The sequence below is a fragment of the Triplophysa rosa genome, linkage group LG24 (assembly GCF_024868665.1).
Source record: "Triplophysa rosa linkage group LG24, Trosa_1v2, whole genome shotgun sequence".
In the NCBI taxonomy this organism is placed as follows: domain Eukaryota; kingdom Metazoa; phylum Chordata; class Actinopteri; order Cypriniformes; family Nemacheilidae; genus Triplophysa; species Triplophysa rosa.
The window spans coordinates 5,866,338-5,889,854 of NC_079913.1; the positions used below are offsets into that span (position 1 = coordinate 5,866,338).

The 23,517-nt window shown below is 39.0% G+C and overlaps 2 protein-coding genes across 6 annotated transcripts; both read right to left on the reverse strand.

Annotated features, from left to right (window-relative positions):
- Positions 1–849: 849 nt before the first annotated feature.
- Positions 850–13,357, reverse strand: msrb3 (methionine sulfoxide reductase B3). 5 transcript variants are annotated; one of them, XM_057324366.1, is made up of 7 exons: positions 13,252–13,357; positions 9,434–9,588; positions 6,860–6,968; positions 5,874–5,951; positions 5,117–5,145; positions 2,438–2,535; positions 850–2,344 (listed from the first exon to the last, which is right to left on the reverse strand). In XM_057324366.1, exons 2-7 carry the CDS (start codon positions 9,507–9,509, stop codon positions 2,171–2,173), a joined length of 564 nt encoding a protein of 187 aa, XP_057180349.1. In that variant the 5' UTR covers positions 9,510–9,588; positions 13,252–13,357; the 3' UTR covers positions 850–2,170. The 5 variants fall into 5 exon arrangements, with proteins under 5 accessions (XP_057180349.1, XP_057180347.1, XP_057180348.1 ...); XM_057324364.1 differs by lacking the exon at positions 9,434–9,588 and adding an exon at positions 10,192–10,351 and having other exon boundaries at positions 13,252–13,343; XM_057324365.1 differs by lacking the exons at positions 9,434–9,588; positions 13,252–13,357 and adding exons at positions 10,192–10,351; positions 12,517–13,245.
- Positions 13,358–14,058: 701 nt separating this feature from the next.
- Positions 14,059–22,985, reverse strand: lemd3 (LEM domain containing 3). Its single transcript, XM_057324703.1, has 13 exons — positions 21,591–22,985; positions 19,214–19,254; positions 18,851–18,920; positions 17,915–17,991; positions 17,627–17,706; positions 17,284–17,429; positions 17,060–17,161; positions 16,867–16,969; positions 16,392–16,570; positions 16,176–16,257; positions 15,969–16,074; positions 15,771–15,849; positions 14,059–15,582 (listed from the first exon to the last, which is right to left on the reverse strand). The coding sequence occupies exons 1-13, from the start codon at positions 22,969–22,971 to the stop codon at positions 15,419–15,421; spliced, it is 2,610 nt and encodes an 869-aa protein (XP_057180686.1). The 5' UTR covers positions 22,972–22,985; the 3' UTR covers positions 14,059–15,418.
- Between the last annotated feature and the right edge of the window lie 532 nt (positions 22,986–23,517).

Sequence of the window (23,517 nt, forward strand, 5' to 3'; positions counted from 1 at the left end):
CATCGGACGATTTTTCCCACACTCACAGACTAAGGCAAACCACTCTGTTCTTTAAACAACAGCACCCAGGAGAAAGAGGCGAGGCTGACGTCACCCCTATCAGGGTTTGAAAACGCACTTCTAGCAGCTCATCAAGTGCACTACGTCTCCAGTCAACCCAAGAGACTCCTAGGGTGTCTGGATTTTCTTCTGCTCACAATAGCAACTTGTGGCGGATGATGCTCAGCATTTGGGGAGCTGCTGAAAATAAGAATGAAATAAGCGAATCGTGCTTTGGTCTTTTGAAATTCAAGCTTTTGCTAAATTAAAAATGGGTATATTAATACCTTTTCGTAATTTGACAAAATTCTGCATGTCTTTCAAGATATTTACTTTTTGCATAGGTGTTGTTTACACAAATGCACTTTCCTAGGACCATTTCATTCATAAATCAAACCCAAAATGCACTTGACGAATGCAGCGAAATTGATTTAGGCTCAACAAGTATAAATTATCTAGCTAAAAACACCGTTGATTTTAGGAAAAGTTCACCTAAAAAATAAAAATTCTTAAAACTCACCAGTGGTTTCAAATCCCAAAAAGAAGTTTCCAGGCTGTTGTCTTCCATAAAGCGAAGAATAAAGAGCACCATAAAAGTGACGTTGAACAAATTATTTTCACATTTAAATACATGCTATCACATCTGAGATTTCTCATTTCAAAGGAAAACATGAAAATCGATGCCATAAAAAATATAAAAGAGCAACATTCCAACAGAATCAAATCATATCAGAAAAACAAGATGTATGTAAATGTGTGCATGTGTTCTCAACACATGTAAACAAAACTCACAACATCAACAAATTATTCTTAATACTTCTTTATTCACACTGGTCAATATGAATCAAATATCAATATTCAATGTAATCAAAGTGAATCCATATCCAAGAAAATATTAAACTCAGAAGAAAAACAGGCACTACAAGCAGGGAGACCAAAACAGCACCTTTAAAAGTCAGGCTACGTTTGTGTTCAGACTAAACATTTATCATATGTTCCATTTTATTTCAAAGAATGCTTTGTTCTCCACTTTTGCTTACTTTACTGCTCACAGGAGCACTTGCATAGCATTTTCCTCAAACTTCATGACCTCCCTATATCGTATGTCACTTTAGAAACAGCTCAGCTCTGTGACTGCACCTACATGATTTGTTTTCAATCATTGTGCTTTCAATATTCAGTGGGGTTCAAACATATTTGACCAGTAGTGAAACTGCTAAATAAGTGCAAAAATGTTATAAAGTATAATAAAATTGGCTGAATAAACGATGTTAACCGACTACTTCACATTTTTATTAAAAGTAAAATGTTTAACTGTAAAGTAGTGATGAGTTGCTATAATTAAATTGCCTAATCACTTTAATTTGTTAAGTTACAGTAACAAAAACATATGAATTATTGATACGATTTATTATTTGAACATATTTGTTTGCAAAAACAGATAACTCAAAAATCATGTTTTTTATTGTGTTATTACTTAATCAAAACAACCCAACTGCAGTTTGATTAATATTACTTGGAATGCACAGTAAGAAAAACATGATTATTAAACATTCTTATCAGTTTTTGCAAATTAACTCTTCATATGTTGATGTGACATACTGATCACATCATATTTTATAGTGTGCAAATTTGCACAAATCTTGTTAATCCCAGTATGATCTGGGAATATTCCAGGGTGTCAGAGAAAGCAAATTTTACACATTTTTTCAATTTAAGCCTTTATAACTTAAGCACTTTATACCCTTGTTTTATTTATTGTTTTGTTTAATGTAAACTTAAAAATAAACAGATTTTCAATGTGCCCTCAAGACGCTTGAACCCCACTGTATCTCTGAGCACAAAATCATTACTAACACACTTCTAACATTATAAAAAACAACCACTGAGTATTCCCAAGCTTTCTGAAAGCTTTTCAGAAACATGCTTAGGTCATGAAGTTGAGGCAAACATAAAGCCATTTAAACCAGACAACTGGGATGTGGATATTGCATATTGCATTCCTTACATCATTCAGACAAACGTTGCGAAAAATATATATCTGCCTGATTGCACAGCTTGATTTGGAACGGTGACTTTGGAGTAGCCTATGCGTGACATCTGCGACTTGATTGGTCCATTTCAAGTCCTATTAAAGTTCACTGTTCTTACTAGAAGATGGCGATTGACCTGCTGCTCCGGTTGGTTCCGCCTCTTCAGAGGCACCGTCTTTTGACTGGAAACTGAGAGAGGCGGAGTTTATGCAGTAACGTTTCCTTGTAGGGCGGGGTCCATCATCAAAGACATGGCCCAGGTGAGCGCCACACTGCAGGTAGAGGGCAGGAGGAAAAGATACACCTTAAAGAATGTGCTGGCATGGCCTATGAAACTGTTGAAAAGTTGTCACTCGGTTTTGTACCTGACTGCAGTTTATCTCCACTCTATGCATGCCGTACGAAAAGTCATCGGTTTGCGTTATAGACTCCTTATTGATCAAATCGAAAAAGGAAGGCCATCCTGCAAAACCAGTAAAGAATTAATTGTAAAGCGACTCTTCAAGAGAGCATGTTGGTGGACCTCATCTTCTTGCCAATCTTTTTTCTCTTAGCTGAGGCAAAGCAAAAGATATAAAGTATGTGCTTAGGACACGGAGGGATGTTGTAGCTAAGCTACAAAATGTCCTTACATTTTGTATGGATCACATTAATATTTAATAGGATTTTGTTTCATGCTAGTCCAAATACAAAGCGATCGCCCATATGCCATACTGTACGTCTGGCCATCGTCTCATGAGATCAGCAAGTGAAATAAACCGTCCTAAAAACTGACAGTGTTATCACTGGTGTCCCACAATCCTGTTTCTTTCATCTGGAAACTTTCTATCCAGTAACAGGGGTGTGAGTGGAAAGAATGGCTGTACTGGCTCATAGGTGGTCCCTGCTTATGGCTTTCTAAGAAGGTGGGACGTCTGGAGGAAAGAAACCTTGGGAACTTACTACTACACAGCCTCTGACCACATATTTGTTTAGATCATTCACAAAAAGCCTAGCAAATTTTTGAAAAGACAGCGTTTCAAAAAACATATCTTAATGTGGGATGAACTAAGTACAGGTAAAACGCTACTGGCAATGTAGGATATGCCACATGCAATTATTGTTCACAACATTAAAGGTGCCGTGTACAATTTATGAAAATCCAGACCTTCAGAAACACAATTTTTTTCTGTATTTTAGTTGCACTACGCCAAAATTAATTCTTCACATTTTTGAGGTGTCCAACCACCATCAGCAAACCAGGACTGTGTGCACCAGCAAACTGTCCACACGTCAAGGATTCATTTGAGAGCGATTTTTCCTATAAATATCATGCAGCGAGAACTGTTCAAGGGCCACCATAGGAGATCTGGCTCTTTCATACCCTTCCTTGTGCACCAAGTTTGGCAACTAATGGTGTAATCTATCTTGATAACCAAGCATCAGTTACTCTGAATGAGATCAGGTCAGGCTTAAGGAAGCAGGAGTGTGCTTATTGCCGTCACACTGTTTGTGGAAAAAAACAAGTAATTTAAGCACTAGCAGACGCCTTTTCTTCACCCCCCAAAAACCCCTCAACACCCCCATCCCTTCCCTGTCAGGGCGAAGATGCTTGGCTACAACTACAAAGCCGCCAAACTCCACTAGCAGGACGCTCTTGGAGGAATATAGGAATCCTATGACTCAGACCGAGAGAATCCCAACGGATCACTGCAGAGCTGATCTAATGGAGCTTTATCACCAGGGCAAGGAGCCCGGTGAATGGAACGGTGTAGCAGCGCTCTAACAAAACAGGAAATTGAGTTTATACTACTTCGGGATGCACTTCTGTCCACGTACACGGGACATTTGGCTCCCATCTCAATGACAAAAATCATTTTTCAACACAGCCCACATATGTTTCTCATTTCTGGCTGTTTTCTGAGGAGAATTCATGCATTCGCATACACGTCGTTGGGAGGCCGTGTAAAAATAGCCTGTGTAGCGCAGCAGAAGTATGGAATTTGAATCTCGAATCTGTAACGAATCAGCAAAGCGTAGCTGCTATATATTATATTGGCATTGTATACACTTAACATCAACTCAACGTTCATTTACTCTGAGCTGATGAGAGTCTTTTTAAGCTTTAAAAAAGAGGTTTAATACACATCTTAATCTTATAAAGAGAAAACTATGTCATTGCAACAACAAAGGCCATTTGGGCCACATTATGATGGCCAGCACTTACATATGATCAGAAAAAAAAATTCATGATCAGATTTATGGATTTTTGGGCCTGTAAGTTCACTTGCTCGACAGTGTTCAAATCATGTTAAACAATGATGTTTTTTAAAATAAAAACATAACACATACATTATGATAGCCAACACATCCATTAAGAAAGACCATAGACAGATTTTGAACTCCACATCTTTTCAATTCTTCATTAGATCTCACTCTCAAAATAGATAAATTAAAAGGATAAAAGGACTAAATGTCTACAATTCTTTTCCGGTAAGATATTCCCTAATTGTCCAGGAAGTTATTTCCTAATTGCAAAAGAAGACAGAATGCCAAGGTTAATGTGGACAAATTAGGAACCACAAAATATCAAAATGACAGCAGCTGAATGTTTACGCCAATTTCATTAATTTACAGTAAAAGATAGCGCTCATTAAACATTTTGTAATCTTCCTAAAGCAGACTGTTTGTTTTATGTCCGTGCTGTAAATCATATATTAAGGAGCATGAGAGCTTTTGTGCTCCATTAGCCAGTTGACTGATTCACATTTGTCCTTGCGATCAACCATAAAGCAGGTTGATGAGGTCAAAACACCCCCCCTTTGTGGAGAATGAGCTAATTTGGTATCTCTGTTACCCTATTCATTTGCAAACATTACTATCAGCTTAAGATACTGTCGCTGTTCTGGAAAAGTATAAGGTAATAAAACAATTCGTACAACAATTAGCTTGTACAAAAAGATGTGCTCGTATGTAAATATAAAACAAAAGACATAAAGGATGTATCTTGTTTATAAAGATTTAGTACCAAATATGTTGTGTTATTGAGGAGTGTGGACACATACCTGATCCGGAGTCAAACTTCATATCAGACCTGCAATGACATAAAAAAACGGTAAAAAAGTGACACTCCCTTAAAGTGCTCCAAGAACACAATTTCGCATTTTATGAATTTGATAAACACTTTTATCAAAAGCAACTTCCAGTGCATTCCTTCAATACATTTTTGATCAGTAGGGGTGTTCCCTGAGGACTGTATGCATAAATTATGCGCTGCTAAGGCAATGCTCTACCGGTTCAGCTGGAGGAACTATACAGAGATATCCTAGTCATGTTAGGTGTTTAGTGTAACTAAACATTGTTGCTTAGAGTTAAAACAAGTTCTTAACAGTAAAAACAGTTAAATAAGATTTAAGTTCCCGTGAACCGGACGTTGCGATCGAGTTTACTTCCGTATTCTGACACATTTTCGAGTAAAACAAAAATTGTGGCCGTGGTTTGCGTTTTCCCTGAAATTTGATTGGATGTATAAAAACAGCAGTTGCATTTTGAAATGAAACTGGGAGGATACTGACAGATGAAGGGGAGGAGTTAACAGATGCCCCGCTCAAAGCCGTCTCATTTACATCATTTAAGACGGATAGTCACTACAGGACGGAAGTGCATTTTCAGAATTTAACTGAAGATTATGAGGGCACATGGTTAGCTATTCGCATTGGTTAGCTATTTACAATAAACGCTGCAATATATCAAGAAAAAATATGAATTGTCATTTTTAATTTCACAGGGACTTTAACTGAATGGGCTATTATCAACACTTACGTGAAAAGAGAGGTCCCGCAGACGACACAGTGGTAGTTTCCTTCCTCTTTGATATCTGTATGTTTTCCTGTGAAAGCACTGAATGCAAAAAAGAAATCCATGTCAAACAGTGATATCATATATTTAACGATCAAGAATGCATACTGGAAAAAGACGTTTCAAAGCACATACTGTATACATTTTCCATGCCCTGTCTTTGTAATGTGCAAAACTAATTGACATCAATGAATGATGGTCTATAGAGCATCCAGATAAGGACAAAATGTGGATCGCGTTTCTCAAAACAGAGCAATCCCAGAATGCACCTTTTCGGGTACTGGATCTCCTCTCTCAGGCTAAAGGCATTTTTCACATTCTTCCTGCCAATGGGCCGATAAATACTTTCCCCACGTGTGTTTTTACCACCGAGCGATGGAGGGGAGAGAGGAAGCGGCAGTGTTTATCCTTCTACTTTACATCCTTCTGAACAACATCTATCTCACCGCCTTGGGTCGATAAGGAGAAAAAGTGCCATACGTTTTAGGCCTAAAATAATCCCTATGGATGATGTGAATGTGACAGGTCCACGAAATGTTTCAATATTCACTAAAACAGATATTTTCTGTATGTAATCAGAAGCCCGTGAATTTGGAAAAAAAGAGAGAAAAAAAGGTCATTTCAATTTAAGGTAAATGCAATCTCTTTTCTTAAAAGTTTGTACACCTTTTTTACATTGTAGAACCAATTGAAGCCATAAAAATAAATCTAGATTAATTTGCCAATAGATTAAGTCATAATTATTTTTTTCTACAAATTGTATAATTGTTTTGCTACAAATCATAATATAATTATTACAATATTTCTACTGTAATAGGTTATTTATATTAATCAAATCAATACTTCAGCCATGCATTTTCTGCATCTATTAAAACATTCTAGCTTTTAAGCATAAAACTTAATGTTTTTGGTGTTTGTCACATGGTTTTTAGTTATGGCGCACATGTCACCTTTCTGTGCCTTTCTCCTGAGTCACATGGTACTGCATCGGAGTCAAACGTTTCCTCAGCTCCTCCTCAGTGAAGGTTTTGGGCCATGTCTTCTTGCTACGGCACGTTCCTACAGAGCAGAACGCAAGTTACGGCAAGCATAAGTGACCCATATTGCCAATAAAACCTCTAGGTACTTCAAAACGAGAAACATTTCTTAAAATATATTTCTTAATGTACTTTCATGTGACTCCTTTCAAGCAAGAGTCAGTGCTTTTGGTCATTTTCGTTGCAAATATTTTTGGCGAAGACAAATCTTTGTCGATTTAAATAATAAGATGACTCTTACCTGGAAAAAGTCACAATATCAGTGACACACAATCCAAACATCTCCATGTCATTGATGTGCTACAGCCAGTATTGCACGGTGGCAAACTAGATTTCCCTGAATAACATATATAGTGAGTTATAGAGAAGCACCTATGTTGGGTGTCTGTACAGAAGGTTACAATATATACGCTACAGGCTAGTGTGCTTGTTTCCGTTTAACAGCAATGCTGACCTCTAGAGCTCAGACCTAAAACTGACCAATTGCAGCCACATGGCACCTTTGCCATACATTTTTTGACAGCGTTACATTTGTTCCCAAGCACTTCCAAACAATCCCACTATATCTAATTTTAATACCAATACATAATGAGACACAGTCGTATGCCAAGATGCCAATATGATTAATAAAATGATAAACTAAAGCAGATTACAGTAAAAATATCCAATTTGGCAAGACGAGCTCTACAGCCATGTTTTTAAAAGAACCCATGTGTCCATTTGAACCTTATTTATTCACTGGGACACACAGCGGTTTTGAATTACACACAATTCCACTGCAATTTCCAATTATCGAGAACCTTCTCCCTCGTTTCCACATATTTTTTTGCTAATTTTTTCACCCGTTGCTGTGTTAACGGGGGGTCTGTACTACACCCTTATTGTTCTGCCAGTTTTACAGCTAGTGTTCTAGTGAGAGCGGGTCGCCACTCATTTCGACTATGTGAAGAATTCCTCTCGACAAGATTGAAACCATGTGAATAAAGGAAATAATAGGGTCTTTAAAGGTCCCTAGGTGAATGGGCTCCATTGATGGGCTCTGCTCTGTCCAGCGAGTACAAAGTTACATCTGACAAACACGGGAAGCAGGGAGGAGAGTCCAAAGAGGAGGCCCCCACACTCCCTGCAGGATTTCCCATATCCCTCTCTCATCTCTGGGAGAGGGTCTTCTGGATCCTATTAGCAAGACAGGGAGAGAATTCCTATTTTTTGTGTGTATGAAAGGCTCTGACCCCTATTTATACTGTGAGAGAATGGAAAGGGGGGGGGGGGAGAAAGAAATGTTTTATTTCTCAGTTTGTCTAAAAAAGCCTCTAAGGAGGCATTTAAAGAAATTCAGGAATTTGGTCTGTGTCACCCCCTGCAAATGATTTAGTTTTGGTGCACCGAGAGGTCACTCTACAAATCAGCACGTTCCTTCGACTTCCCTCCGCTATAACCTCAAGTGTAAGTTATTTCCTAATTAGCGGCAAGATTTGTTCTTAGCACGTTCCTTTCGCTCATGACTTGAAACCAAACATATCCTTTTGTGCCCTGGATGTTTTTCATGGTTCGTCTCACCTATGTCCTCAGCAATGTAGACTTTTATGGTAACAGTGCTTGCAAGTCAGCACTGTATATCATAAAACATTCTGGTTAGGGGAGGTCTAAACCTTTAAAACTACATTTTAAATCAATTTAAACTTTTATCATAATCTTGACATCTTAACATACAGTGCGCACAGTACTTTAACATAAAAGGCCCTTTAGCTGTAATTCTTCTGCTGCCTTGCACGCACTGCTATATATATTAGGAATGTTTACTACAGAAAGTTCTACAATTTACAATAATACTTTTACCGATCAATCTTGATGAAGGTCTTTTTTGATTATTTTTTGATGTGCAAGTTTGGTTATTGCAAATTATTGCAAAATCTAGATTCCTAAAATGGAAAAGCGTTAATACAAAGCAACCATTAGTAGAAAATAACAGTTAATGTTGAAGCTTGACAGGACATGCAGGCTTAAAGGAAGGCAAAATGGCGAGTTAGATGTTAATCCATGAGCAACTGAAGATCTCTACAGAGAAGAAGCACAGAGCAAATGTGACATTTCAGGGCAAGGGGTCATCAAATGCAGACAAACCAACTCGGGCCTCAGATGAAACCTGACATCAGGCAGCCCGCTAGACTCTATTATAGAGTCTATTTCATATAAAATTACATGTTCACCTGTTGATATTCCAAATAAGCAAATCAACAAACATGCACTTAGGTTGACACAATAAGCACTTGTTCTTCATACTAGGCCATTTAAAGCAAAAACACATTCATTTAAAGCTCAGTCAAGCTACCTTTAGATAAATTAAGTTTCTCTACAAATAACATCATTATCACACTAAACACAGACCCCTTGCCAAAAGCTTGAGCACGCAGAACAAAGCATCAAGGAGCTTGAGAAAGCAGAGCACACACACACACACACACACACACACAGCATCCAGGTGACCTGAGGGGAGGCTGCAAGCCTTCAGTTTTACAGGTTGGCCCTGGCTGACCAGATGCAGAAGATTGAACCCGGACATGGCTGGAGCTGATGCTGCTGGGGCAAGAGAAAGGGGCGATACAGGAGCCGCCCTCTAAGACACCCTCCTAACTGTCAGGCTAAAAAAAACAGGACACACATAGGCGAGGAGGGAGAGGAAGGAGAGAAAACACAACATTGGTCAACGCAGATGTCAGTCACATAGACAATGAGAGCAGCCAGTCACGGGACGGCTGACACTTTTCATGCAGGGAAAGACTGATCAACATCGCTGTGTAAAGAGAGACAGGTTAACATGAACTCTATAGATACTTTTATGACATGTCAAATGTACAATTTGAAGCCAAGAGTTAGATAACAGTATTAGTGGTAGACCCCAACAATTTAAGTAAAAATACAATTTTATATGAAGAGGTTACACCCAAGAAAAAGGCTGAGAATACATCTTGGTCACCGCAAAATTTTGAGACATGATGAATAAACGCGAAAGAGTAAAGATGTCAGAAGCAATTTGCATAGGCGACAGATATGATAGCCGTTTCAACCAAACGTATCAGCTGTTTTTATGGCTGTAGCACGTCAGAAATGTAAACTAGGACACACTCATACCAATCCACTGAGCAACTTGACTATTGCTAACCAGACTAACTAACAGACTTGCATATTATTAGACATATAGTCCATTATAAAACTAAAGCCCAAAAGCTGAGTGGTTACAGTACCTATCGCAGAGGGCGGAGTCAGAGTTAGAAGCTGCCCTGTGGTTCTAGGGGAACGCCTGCATTGGAGCAGGGCCACGGATACGACCGGGGTCATGAATCGGAAAAGACGGACAGCCATCCTGGCCTTGGGAAACTTGACAACACACGCAGTAGGTTCGAGCTATAAGGAAAAGAGCAGGAAGGTGTGTGCCAGCGTCACTCAGCAGTCATGCAATTAGGAATAAATTTATCTATTTCACAATCGCCTTACACAAGTCTTAATTCACCTTAATATGAATGAACCCCTGAGAAAAAGATTCCTTTAATACTTAAAGTGTAAAGAACTGTGTGAGAAAATTTACAGATTAACTACATGAGCAAACACAGGCAAAGCCTGTGTGAATGCAACTGAATGAGAAGGTAAAGCTTTGGTTTATAGGGAAGGAGGTCCATCTAGTGGTCATGAAGGTTTTCAAGTTTCTGTTTCTAACAAAAGAGAATATTCTTAAAATTAAAGGGATACTTCACACAAAGAAAATTCTGTCATCATTTACCCACCTTCGAGTTGTTCCAAATCTGTATACATTTCTTTGTTTTGATGAACACAGAGAAAGATATTTGGAAAAATACTTATAACCAGTCAGAACTGTTTGCTGTCATACATTCTTCAAAATGTCTTCTTTTGTGTTCAACAGAACAAAAAAAAAAATGGTACAGTATTTTTTCCTACTATGGTAGTCAATGGGGGGGGGGGCAAGATCTGTTTGGATATAAGCATTCTTCCAAATATCTTTCTCTGTGTTCATCAGAACAAATAAATTTATACAGATTTGGAACAACTCGAAGGTGAATAAATGATGACAGAATTTTCATTTTTGGGTGAAGTATCCCTTTAATATTAGCCCCTAACAATTAATTAGTCTTGAATACTTCAGTCACACTTAAAAACGTATGCATGTCGTTACAAAATATAAAACCAGGACACATCTGCATAGAAATGATGCTTGAACTTTTCCCCAACAAACTTTACATTTCAATAACATTCAACCATTATTAAGCGGCCAAAGACTGTAAGTGTCACTGTAAATAAAAATCATATCAATTAATTGGTCGCAACGCTATACTGTTTTATTATTTACCACATCATCTTAGTGCAAAAATGGCCTCTGACCTTATCTTGTAAATAAACATCCACAATTGTTCATCATGTACATCCAAATCTGTAATTGCAGCAAAAATGAATGCAAAAGCTAAAACATTGAGACACATGATGGTGCAGTGAATCTTGTTAAATTAAATCTAGGCTGACTGGAAGGAGTGATTTCAACACATGCACAGATACAGACATAAGCAAGGCCGTATTTTAAAAATAGCCAGCACAGACTTCCACACTGGACTATAAATAATACAGATCGCTCAATTACTACAGCGTATGACTATGACACCATAGGTTAATAATTGTCCAACGCGTGAATTTTAAATATTTCACATTCCTCACATTTCTTTAAATAACTTTTAACATGATGCTATTTTTATTATTTGATCATTTATCTTGTTCTACTAAAGAAAATCTAATTTTAACTCATCAGAACCTTGTCTGTACTATTTAATGAATCACTTCAGATGCACTGCAAGGCACTTTTGGAAAGGTGATTTAATTTAATTATTTTGAATAGAGCCAGCCAACTTATTTCAAGAATGACTGCAAGTTTGACAGTATTACTTTAACTTATTTTACCACTGTAGTTTCTCAATCGAACTACAATTATATATAGACGACATAGACTAACTCAACCTCAAGTCTCCATGCTCAGGAAAAACAAGCACTCAAAGCAACTCAAATACAGCTTATAAATACATCATGCTTGATACTTGAGGCAGAGTCACAACTATATATGGTCATGAGAGATGAATAAGGCCTAAAATGTTTTAGAAGCCAAGCAGAACTGGACAAGGCAGCCGCGATGGTAGTTATATGGTCATTGTGAACAACAATGACTGAAGTGAATAGCTGACAAAGGATCAAACAACATTAGGAGTGTGTAAACATCTCAAGCATGTGAATATTTTGGCATATGATCTGTGCATTTGCTGTGGAGCACCCACACTGGCCAAAGTAAAAAGCTGTTTTGTTAGAGAAACAGTGATATTTAACAGGGTGAATAGCACGTGTAAGACAGTGTATAGAAAGGCCAGAACGTTCATTTGCTGAACTAGCAAGAGAACACTGGTGGCAACAACCTCAGTCACACTAACAGAAACATCCCTGTTGAAATGGAAATAAACAATAAACAACAATATAAATTCTAACGGGTTTCCTTAGAAATATCATTGTGAGCTACTTACAGTGTCAGGGTCTTATTCCAGCAGGATTTAATAGTGTCCCGTTGTACGTTCCCATCCGCCAGAAACATCCCACCAACACATTTACAACAAATGATTCTGTATTGTTGCATGCAACGTCTTATTGCCGCGTAGACACACAGAAGCCGTTTAAAGTTTATTGCAGCGGGTGTCAGCAAACGGTCATTAAATTAACATGACATGAAATATTAATGCCATCAAATGACAAGCGGTTTCCACAAACACAACGTTACATAATAACGTGATGATCGTCTTCCTGTGGCACTGCGCAGGCCGATTGGCGTATGACACTAGAGTATCGCGACAGCTGAGCGTTCAACGCGCTCTCGCGATAACTCGATATCATACGCTGATAGGTCTGCGCAGTGCCGCACGCAGTCGAACACGCTTCGCTTAAACGTCGTCACCTGTGGGAGGTTACATACAAAGTATTTCAAGTATAACCGATATGCCTCTTACAGTGGACCACAAAACAATACCCTTCTGGGGCTATTTACACCATATCTCGTCATATTATTATATATGCATTAACATAACAGAAGTGAGACAAAAGCATACATGGTAATACGCTGCGAATGTCAATATCGAAACGAAAGTTAAGTATAACGGTATTGCGTTACGTGTTGATCGCGCAGTCCTTGACAACTATTCCTGTCACCCGCAGCTTGCGCTTACAATAAAGTATTTTGAAAGTGTGTCATAAAGAGTTAAACGTACCAGACAGAAAAAGCAGAGCCAACACCGGGCAGAGCAGCAGGCTGTAGAATGAAGAGCAGTGCATTTGTCAAACAGCGACACGTCTGTGTACTTCTTAGGTAATGACAAGTGCATTGTGGGAAATTCCTCCCGCCGCTCATCGACGTTCCAAATATGTGCAGTGCGTAACGTTAATTTCAACGAATAATTACTCAACGCGTCGCAGTTGTGGGGCTTTAATAAGATGATTATGACACGATAATATGTATAATATAACGATACTTGCTAAAGCATACTGTATCTTGTTATATAATATACAGGAATATGATATGGAAGACAAGTATCGGGACTATTTTCATAGATAGGTCGTCACATGCTTGTAAATAGTATTAATAAAATGTATTATTACAATAAGTGCTATCCAAAACAATGTATTGTTGAAAAGTACATAAACGTTTTATAATGCTTTTTAATTCCCGGTCATGACTTTTCCCCCTAAAACACGACAAAATGCATTACATAGCATTTTATTCCTTAAATATTTTAAGCACGTCTTCCTCATAACTTAGCATTGCGACTGAAAGCTGAAACGTGTGAATAGAAGGCTATATTATAAATAATAATCAATGACTGGTATTTGCTACCTCTAGTTGTTTTCAGTCATTAACACGTTTTTTTATATAACATCAATATATACTTTTACCTTTAAATGTTTATGAAACAATTATAAAGCCCCAGTCCACTATCAGGCTTTGTAATTGTTTTATAAATATAAAACAAGTTTTATAAATATTTAAAAAAATCAATGACACTACACAAGAAAGGAAACATAATTAATAAACAAGTACATTTTATTTACCTCATATCAACCCAAACTGCATCTGAACAAAAGCTGATAAATCTTTCTGTGATCCAAAATAGACACAAAGCAGCATGACATGCTCTCTGTTTATGAATGTGTCCCAGTACAAATCAGAATGGATCGTCAGATCTGGACTGACAGGCTGGGACTGCAGCACAAGTGTGTAAAGGAAGTTCCAAAACAACTTCCATCCTTACAATATCTCCTTTGGAATTTTTAGAAAGACTGGGGACATTTAAAAACAGCGACAGGGTGGAATTAAAATTTTCAAGATATGTGCAAGGACAAAAAAAAAGATAATATTTGCATCAATTATAATGGAGAAAGCATACCTTTTAAAATATAAACAACAGTAAATAATTATATACTTTAATATAATCAGGCTGTAACAACTGTGACTAGTGTTCAGAAACACAGCATGAAAAGGGAAAAGAACCATTGTTCATTACTCTTTCAAAGCCATGTCCAATACAACCATGTGGACGTTTCAGAACGCAGCAAAATCAGTGTAGTTATTCTGTTGGCAAGAAATGAACGACAGCTTATAACGATTTTAATTTTATACAGATGATTTTAACCACCACCATTCAATGATATATTTACAGCACCCCTTCTCTAGAGTGTGCGCATGCCGATCATGGACTAAAAAAAACTACAAAAAAAATGAAGAGGGAAAACAAACGCGAATACATAATCTAAAACATCCTCAGGAAAATAAACATCCACAATATATGACACAATTCAAAGCTTAAATATAGGCATACTTTAACCAGCACATGCAGCTATGTATAGCCCAACATAGCTCCTTGAAATTAAGGAGGGGAGTTAGTTGTGTAAAAAAGCAGATGCTTGAGATCGAAAATAACAGTTTGATCGCTCTCATTTGTTTTGAAATCTGAACAGAATTGGAAGCAATATTGTGTCCTTGAAGACAGCGTATCAAAAAAGGACAAAGAAAACACATTGAGAAAATGGACATTTGTGTGTCCACTTGCACCAAATATGGGAAAGAAAGCGGATCGTGGTGTCCACCTCTCCTAAACAAGGTTCTTGAAGGCCCAAGCAGCTCTCTTTCCACCAGATATAAACCAGTGTCCACATATCACTTGCTTTGCCTGATACCAAAGGACATGGATAAGGAATAACAACAGCTCACACGCCATTGCTTGCATATAGCTGACAGAAGTTGACTGTGTGTACTCAAGTTGCCCTACTGTAAAAGCTCCCAAATGCGGTTCTCATTGGTGAGGAGGACGCAGGAGAAAGGAGCCTTGAATATAGCAAAAGAGAGAGAGGTGAGGATGGTGGTGGTAGTCGGCACGTCCCTCAGGAGAAACACAGAGAGCTGGACGTGCTGGATCGCTGGTTCAGGCGTGACATGCTGTTCATGCTGGAGCTGGTGGGCTTGAGGGGTGTGTTGCAGCCCAGGGCTTGTGGGAAACGCTGGTGGTAGCGATCCAGGCGCAGGTACTTTACAGTTACAAGCTTACCTAGAATGAAATACAACAGGTTGGATACTCATCTACTGAAATTAGGCGATTCTAAGCGATGAATGAAAATTACAGACAGAATTCGAAAAATAATGTACATTGCATCACCCCAGAGTTATCACACTTGTGCTAAAACATTATTTTGCTCTTCTGATTCTGAGAGGTTCTGATAATCAACATTCACTAACCATCAAACCAGGAGCCATGAAGTGCTTTGAAGGCTTTCCCAGAATGCTCTGCTGAAAGGCACTTCACATAAACACAGCCCTAGACCAAATTAAAGCATATAAAGGATTATTAAAACATCCACATATCGTTGATTCTAGGCATATAAACCCAGAAAGCAAATTGACCCACGCAGAAAAGTCAGCACAGAAGACACAAACCTCTCTTGAGTTTTTGTCAACAGCTATGTGAACGATTCCATCATTCTCGCTGCATTTCTCCAAAATGGCTTCTTGAATGGCAAGGTGCCAGTTTTCCCCCTCTTCCCTGTTAAGTACAATAAAGAAAATTCACTTATCGTCCAATCAAAATACGTGTTGAGGTATTATCAATTCAAGGTCGCATGTGAAGGTTCCCTGCAAACTCACATTATAGGGTCGAACATGTTGCGAATCTTTAAGCATGGCGTTAAGCTGTTTGGCGGTGAATTTCTTCGGTCCAATGGAAAAGCTGTGAGATACAACAAGCTACTTCAAACCCATGAAGGCACAAACTGGTAATTTTGATCTCTTATATGAAAGCTAGCATGTTTAACAACCCACCACTTTTGCCAGGAATATCAGAATAAATGAAGCAAGCGTTACCTTTGCCTTGCCACACTTTGGAGGGAATGCTGGACATCTTATCAGGTGACATTGAGGGTTGAAGCCACCTCCACACCATGAAATCTGCCCCACCAATTCTCTGGGTTTCTGTCCGAATGCGAGACTCATTGGCTGAGAGGAACGCAACAGCCCTGTCCCATACTCTCTTCATCTTTTTTCTGAGAAAATGACAAACAAATCTATTTAATACTTGATTTCGGTATTTGGAAATAAATGGATTAACATTTTAGGGGAAGATTCTGCCTAATTCTGGAAACATGAAAAGGCATTTGCGTTCCATTTTACTTTAGTAATAGAAAATATTTTACTGCAGTAAAACAAAATATTCAACGACTTTGTCCATCTGGAACTGATTGGTTTATGAAGGTCATTCCAAAATGGAGCTGAAAATGACCCTTTAATTTGCAGTTCATTTTATCATGTCGTCATTCTGTCATTTTCAAAGATGGCATACCTGTCCTGAGGCTGGACCAGAGAGTCACGGACGTGAGGAATGGGCAAGTACTGCTGCAGGTCCTTGTTCTCCTGACTGGCCTCATTATGGCTCCTCATTAAATCTGGACAAATACCAATCAAATGGATTTAAGATTCTCATAACCCCAATCACTGGATAAATCTTGTAATCTGAAGTGATGTGGTGGATTTACCGATGATCCTCTCCACCATGTCATACATCTGCCTGGTTTCCTCTTCTTCTCTGCGCCATCTGTATTTCATATAATAGACCAAACCCCAAACTACACCGATGGCTTCGGAGAAACAGAATAAGAGGGGTAATTTATGAAATTGCCTTCTCACCCACACAAATCCAAACACAGGAAAACTGATCCCTGATCTGTTCTCTACATTTTACTAAAACCACAACAAGCACCTGCAAGGATGAGGAGAATTCTGTGGATGACGGTGAAGAAGGCCCGTCTGAAGCGGCAGAAAAAGGACATGCGGGGGTAGATGGACTCCAGCCGAGAGATGTCCGATACGTCCTCTATGGGTTCATCAGGGTTAACACCAATCAACCTGCGCAGAAAATGCATATATATGGTGAACACACAAAACAGCCACACATACAGATAAAAGACTGAACATTACATCCTTATGGATATATACACTGTCCCTAATGCATCATATATTCCTATTGGATCTGTCAAAAGATTAAACAATTTATAAAAACAAAATGATAAACTTATGATAAAAAGTGTAGATATATTACTTACCTTATTCCAACAACATCTTTGGTTTTAATGATCCATTCTAAAGACGTTTCAATCAAGTCTTCATAGGCTTCATTTTGAAGCTTAAAGGAAAAATGTTTTATTAAAACAGGCATTTTTCATATTTGCAGAGCAACTAGTGCTACATTTAAACATTCTACAATTCTGAGAAAGCATCCATGTTTAATTCAAGAAGACCAACCTCCTTTGACTCGAATGAATAATTCAAGTCACCTGAAAGCTTAAGCAGAGCCAGCAACAAAAAATACAGCATCAAATAACCAAACAAACCTTGAGGTACTCGGAGGCTTCGCTGAAGGAGACGCTTCTGTTTAAAGGATTGTTGGGATCCACACAATCGTGTTCTCCTTTAAAGAAATAACAAGAATGCATTGTCCTAAAACTTTGAGCTTAGGGGACAGACTAGGGTGACCACCACCCAACAAACCAAATGTGGGACACCATTGAAAGGTAGCGAAAAACTGTGATATAATAACGGAATTAAAACATTTTTATAAAAATGTTTAGCTTATAAAAATAATTTGTTATTTAGCCCATTCCAACTACAACATAATAAAGGCATAGATAAAATGTTATATAACATAAAACAATTTTAAAGGCGATTTCAATTTAAGGTTCACCGTCTCTTTAAATTTTGAGAATAGATCAGATGTGGAGTTATCATGTTTTACACCTTGAAGATCTTCTCAAAAAGAGAAAACTAAAGGAATAAAGATCAAACAAATAATGAAAAAGAGTTTCTCTTTTTAAATGTATTATTGTTAAATAATGAATTTCATGTTTTGCAAATCATTTTTATTTTAATAGCGTAACCACAACCAATAGGCTAAACACAGTTTCAAAGTCACAAGATTTACGATGTTTTAGTGAGGTTTTTATTCAGCAAGTTGACATGGGAGGATCGCCACCCGATCTACTGACAGACGTCGCAACCTCTTGATGACTGAAATCACTAAATAGTCAAATAACACTGACACAAAAGCCTTTCTTAATGTGATAACTTAAAACCAACAGAACAGAATGATGAAAATGCGGGACATTTTGTCAATATGCGACGTGAGGGACAAGGGGTGAAAAAGCTGTGCGGTTCAACGTAAAGCGGGACGGGTGGTCACAGACAGACACAAACTCAAAACCATACAGTTTCATCACTAGACGTGCACACGTCCTGTGATGTAAAATGCGGGTTTTAACTAGCACGCTCACCTGCGACATTGGCTAGGTAGTCATGTAGAGAAAGGAGAAGGTTGAGGATGAGGTCTCTGTCTTTGACGTCCTGTTGAGGTAACATCAGTGTGTAAAGTGCATGTTGAAGAATAATCAAATTGCTAAAACTTATATAATATAAACAAATGATTATATTTATTTTCTATTATTATATAGACTTATATTATTTATAATAGCATATATATATATATTATTAATTATATCACTCAACTCTCTAAACTTGGAAATGTAGGCCAGATCAGAAAAGAACCAGTATTGTTTTGGTTGAAAGGGGACATCAAAAGATTCAGCGACCTGACTCAGTTTAAAACGTAGTAAACAACTGTCCAGACAGATACTTACATACTGCTCATCAAACTCAGGTCCAAAGGGGTGGCTCTTAACTGAAAGAGAGAAGAAAAAAAGAGCATTACTCATCAGAAGCCTCAATCATCTGTAGTCCCGTAGCAGCAGGGGTCTGTAGAAAAAAACGATTACAAATGGCATTTCCTAACCATACTGACAGACAGAGGGGAGTGACTAGAGCAGAATCAGCTCATAGTCTCTCACATGAGGGAGTGACTGATGGTGAGAGCCTACCATCACCTCTCACACTTGAGTCATTGTCTAAACATCGCTTTTCTCTCCATGCTTGAGTCCAGGCCCTGATTTATCACAGTAAGGGCCCTGCATGTCTCAATCACGGGTTGTATTTCGTCTGGTGTATAAAATGCGAGACGTCTGATGTCGTAAGACGTTTAATATCGCAATCTCCGTAGGGAAGCAAAGCAAAAATGTTGAACACGAAATTACTTCTATTGACTTTCATTCATTGCCCTGGCAACAGAGCAGGTCAAGAGCTTTGCATTGTGGGATATTACACACAGTAGGTCACCTGGGTATAAATATAGAACATTTGCATATTGTTTGCAGTATTCTTTAGGTCTTTAATGCAGAAGATCAATCTACGCAACAGAATTATATCAGTGTGACAGTCAGGCATTCAGACGACCAGAGAAGTCAGACTCTCTCACTGGGCAGATTCCCCTGAGACACAGACAATTAGTCCGCTTTAGCTTGTCTGTGACCTAGATGTCTGCAACGTGCTCTTCAGCCAAAGCCTTCTCCCTGAGAGACTGGCCATACCACAAATATACATAGTAATTCATCAGTCGCTTCCTCTCAAGAGACGCCTCTCGCCTCAAAAGCACTTCACTCCATTTAAACCGAGTGGCAGAACATGCGAAGCTAACAGACGTTGATTTTTCTCTTATCTGGGGGAAATGTTTCAAAAGATAAATGCTGGCTCTCATATTATAGAGCGATTACAACGCTGTAAGACCGGCTATGGGTATTCATCACATTAATGGAAGCGCTCAGTACAGAAAATGTAAAAATAAATGTAACCACATGATTGTATTCTCAACACAATGTTAATAGCTAATTTTTTCTGGAACAATAAATGAAAGTGTGATTTTTGAAGAGCAGTCATCTAAATTCTTACATAATCTTTTCAGTACCCCATCACAGTATTTAGGCCAAAGGTTAACCAGCTACCTGCAATCGACCAGGCAGAGGGGTGGAACAGTTATTTCTGACATGCCATGGAGCTCACTCCTATTTTAATGAAAATACCTCTCTGTGTGTCATAAAGCTGCAGTGGCATGGGCCGTTTCCTGTCCAAGAAGGTGAAAATAGTCTGAGGCGATAACTGCTATGTAGATTAGAAATGTTTGCCTTACGAAGTCGCAGAAACAATGACAGGAACTGTGAGGAACTTTCTAAAGCATGAATCGTGACATTTAAAAAACCACAAACTCTGTGATTTTGGTTAGTGAATCGGCACAGGCTACTATAATAAAGAAATGGGATTCATAAATCAATCATGTCAAATAAATTATACTATTAAAAAAGAATTTTTTTACATAATGATATTTTAAAATATCAGAGAGCACCATCATCATGGTATATAAATATATATGGTAATCTTTTAGTATCATGACATATTCAAGGATCGTTATAAAACTTCACTAAAACCCAAGAATGAAAATTCTGTCATCATTTTCTCACTGTCTTTTCATTTCAAACATTTATGACTTTTTTCTCCCGCAGAACACAAAATAAGACATTTTGAAGAAAGTTGGTAACCGAACAGCACTGGACCCCATTCACTTCTATTGTATGGACACAAAACCAATGAAAGTAAATGTGGTCCAGTTCACAACATTTCTCAAAATCTCTTCTTTTGTGTTCTGCTGAAGAAAGTCATACATGTTTGTAATGATGAAAGGGCGAGTAAATGATGACAGAATTTTTATTTTTCGGATAAATCACTTTAAGGATATGCATTTAGATTGTTCAAAAATTGGCCTAATGAAAGAGAAAAACACCAAAACCCCATGAGAGACATTCAAATGGATTTAAGGATACAATGGTTATAATGGTAATTGGTTTTAAAGGAGACTATAAGTTTCTGTGGTATAATGTATTGGGGTACACTGGTGGGATGTCATCAGGTAAGAGGAAACTAATACGACACCATTAAATAGTACTTAAGGCCAAAACCACAATTCGTCAAATAGTTTTTATAATGGCTTAAGAGGCTGATGTTTGATTTTATTTGATTTTTTACATATTGATTTTTGTTCTAGAAATCACTGTTCGATTCAGAATGATATATCAAAAAAGCTCATTTTGCATTATGTAATTATACATTACTGGTCCTACACTTCATACTCACTTGCAGCATCCGTCTCTGAGATGCTGGAGCCCCGCATCCGCAGGTACATGAGGCCCAGGACCACGAAGAACAAGCAGGCGGCCGTCAGGAGGATCATGGACAAGTAATGCGCGCTGAAGCCCCCGGTGGCGGACACCTCCTCTCGTTTAAACTGCTGCAGGAGCTCGTCCTCCGGGACCGTCGTGTGCTTGGGCTTAAGGGATGAGGAATGACTGTAGGAGTGGTTCGAACCGGTGTGGTTCGAGTGGTTCGGTCGGTAGGTCGCAGACAGACCGGTGTAAGAGGAAAACCGCGGTCTTAGCCCGATACTAAACCTACTACTGCTGCTGGCGGGCTCGTCATCCCCGTTGTCGAGGTGGTTCTTCGTAAAAGCAGATGGGCTGCTGTTACCGTCGTCCACGGAGAACAACACTGACTGTTTTGGGTAGTTGTGGCTCAGGAAGCCTGCCCTAAACGCCATCGGTTCCTTATCATCGCCCTCCTTCCGTTCTACAACCATGTCTAGGCTGCTAAAGTCCGGAGTCTTCTCCGAGCCCCGGGCGCTTATATACGGGGAAGAGGAAGATGATTTAGGCGGACTGTGTCTGGAAGTTAAACGGCGGGGACGGTCTCGATCGCCCTCTTCCTCCTCCTCGTCGGAATCGGAGTAATCCTTGACTAGCTTACTACTATTACTACTAACGTTACTCGACACGTAAAACGTCTTATTCCCGTTTATAGCCCGGCTGTTAGTCTCCGTCTCTTCCAAATTGTCGTTAGGCTCACCGTAGTCTCTACCATCCGCATCTATACGGGACGTAGCCCACCACGGAGACCCCGATGTGCTTTTTCTGTCCACGGACAACCCGAGAGAGTATCTGTGTTCGCTCCTGCGAGCGGCGGCGGGTGTTCCCGCGGGCCTGATGGGTGTCTGTAACGCGGATCCGCGGTCTCTCCTGCTGGCGCTGCCGAGGTTCGGGCCTGCTTTCTTCTGAGGCGCCTCCACGTCCGACTCGTCCGAGCTAAAGCCCAGCACGAACTTTCCGGTTCTGTCTGTCCTGCGCTTTTCGTTCGGCGTCGGTCGTCCGCCGGCGCTCCGACGCGTGACGTCACTGCCCGGTGGCCTGGCGCTTAATCCCGGAGCTCGCGCCGCGGCGTTACCGCTACCGCTACTACTGCCGCCGCCGTTGTTGCTGATCGTCCCGGTGCTGTTGCGCCCTTTCCCGCTCCGGGATCCTCGCGATTGTGGCTGCTCCTCTCGCAGCTTTTTCAGTTTCTTCAAATACACCGGTCGCGTGTTCTCCGTCACCGGGCCGGGTGTAAAGCCGAGTCGTTTTAATTCAGAGAAAAGCTCCTCATCCGTTAGCTGTGCAGACGCCATCTTCGCACGAAAAACGCACATAGCGAACTACGGCGGAAGTGACGTAGAAGTAAGCGGACAGACGGCCAACTTTAGAGGAAAAAAAGTTTTTGTGTTTATTTATCCCTTCTTTGCTTATTTTTTATTACCTGTTTAATGACATCTTATGTCACATATGTTTTATAGTGATTTTCAAAGTCTGCATTTTGTCAATATTAATTTCTCTTGGTACATGAAACAGACATTTCGATGAGACCAAACCCTCACGAACCACCAGAGAGCGTTTGGTGTCCAGCCCAGGAAATTACTGTAAAGAATGTGGCAAAAATAAAATCACTAAAATACTAAGAAAAAGAATGTTGTCTTTATTATTGTTGAATGTTGTAACATTATAATCTACTCAACAGGTCATAACGTATCATAACACATACCAGATGATGTGTGTGTTGTTGCGACACATTTATATTTTTATATACGTATGGTTTTTAACAGATACGTTGGGTTTTGCTTTTATTTTGTTATTTGTTTTATGTTTCATGGATATGTCAAATACAAAGGTTTGGCTATAAAATACATTTAGTTGGTTAT

Coding starts and splice junctions, on each gene's coding strand:
- msrb3 (XM_057324364.1), bottom strand. CDS start 10,309: ATGGCTGTCCGTCTTTTCCGATTCATGACCCCGGTCGTATCCGTGGCC. Junction 5,146..5,873: donor TGCGGGACCTCTCTTTTCAC/GTAAGTGTTGAT, acceptor ATGTCATTGCAG/GTCTGATATGAAGTTTGACT. Junction 2,345..2,437: donor TGGAGATAAACTGCAGTCAG/GTACAAAACCGA, acceptor CTCTACCTGCAG/TGTGGCGCTCACCTGGGCCA.
- lemd3 (XM_057324703.1), bottom strand. CDS start 22,971: ATGTGCGTTTTTCGTGCGAAGATGGCGTCTGCACAGCTAACGGATGAG. Junction 17,430..17,626: donor AAAGATGTTGTTGGAATAAG/GTAAGTAATATA, acceptor TTTTCTGCGCAG/GTTGATTGGTGTTAACCCTG. Junction 15,850..15,968: donor TTGACAAAAACTCAAGAGAG/GTTTGTGTCTTC, acceptor AATTTGGTCTAG/GGCTGTGTTTATGTGAAGTG.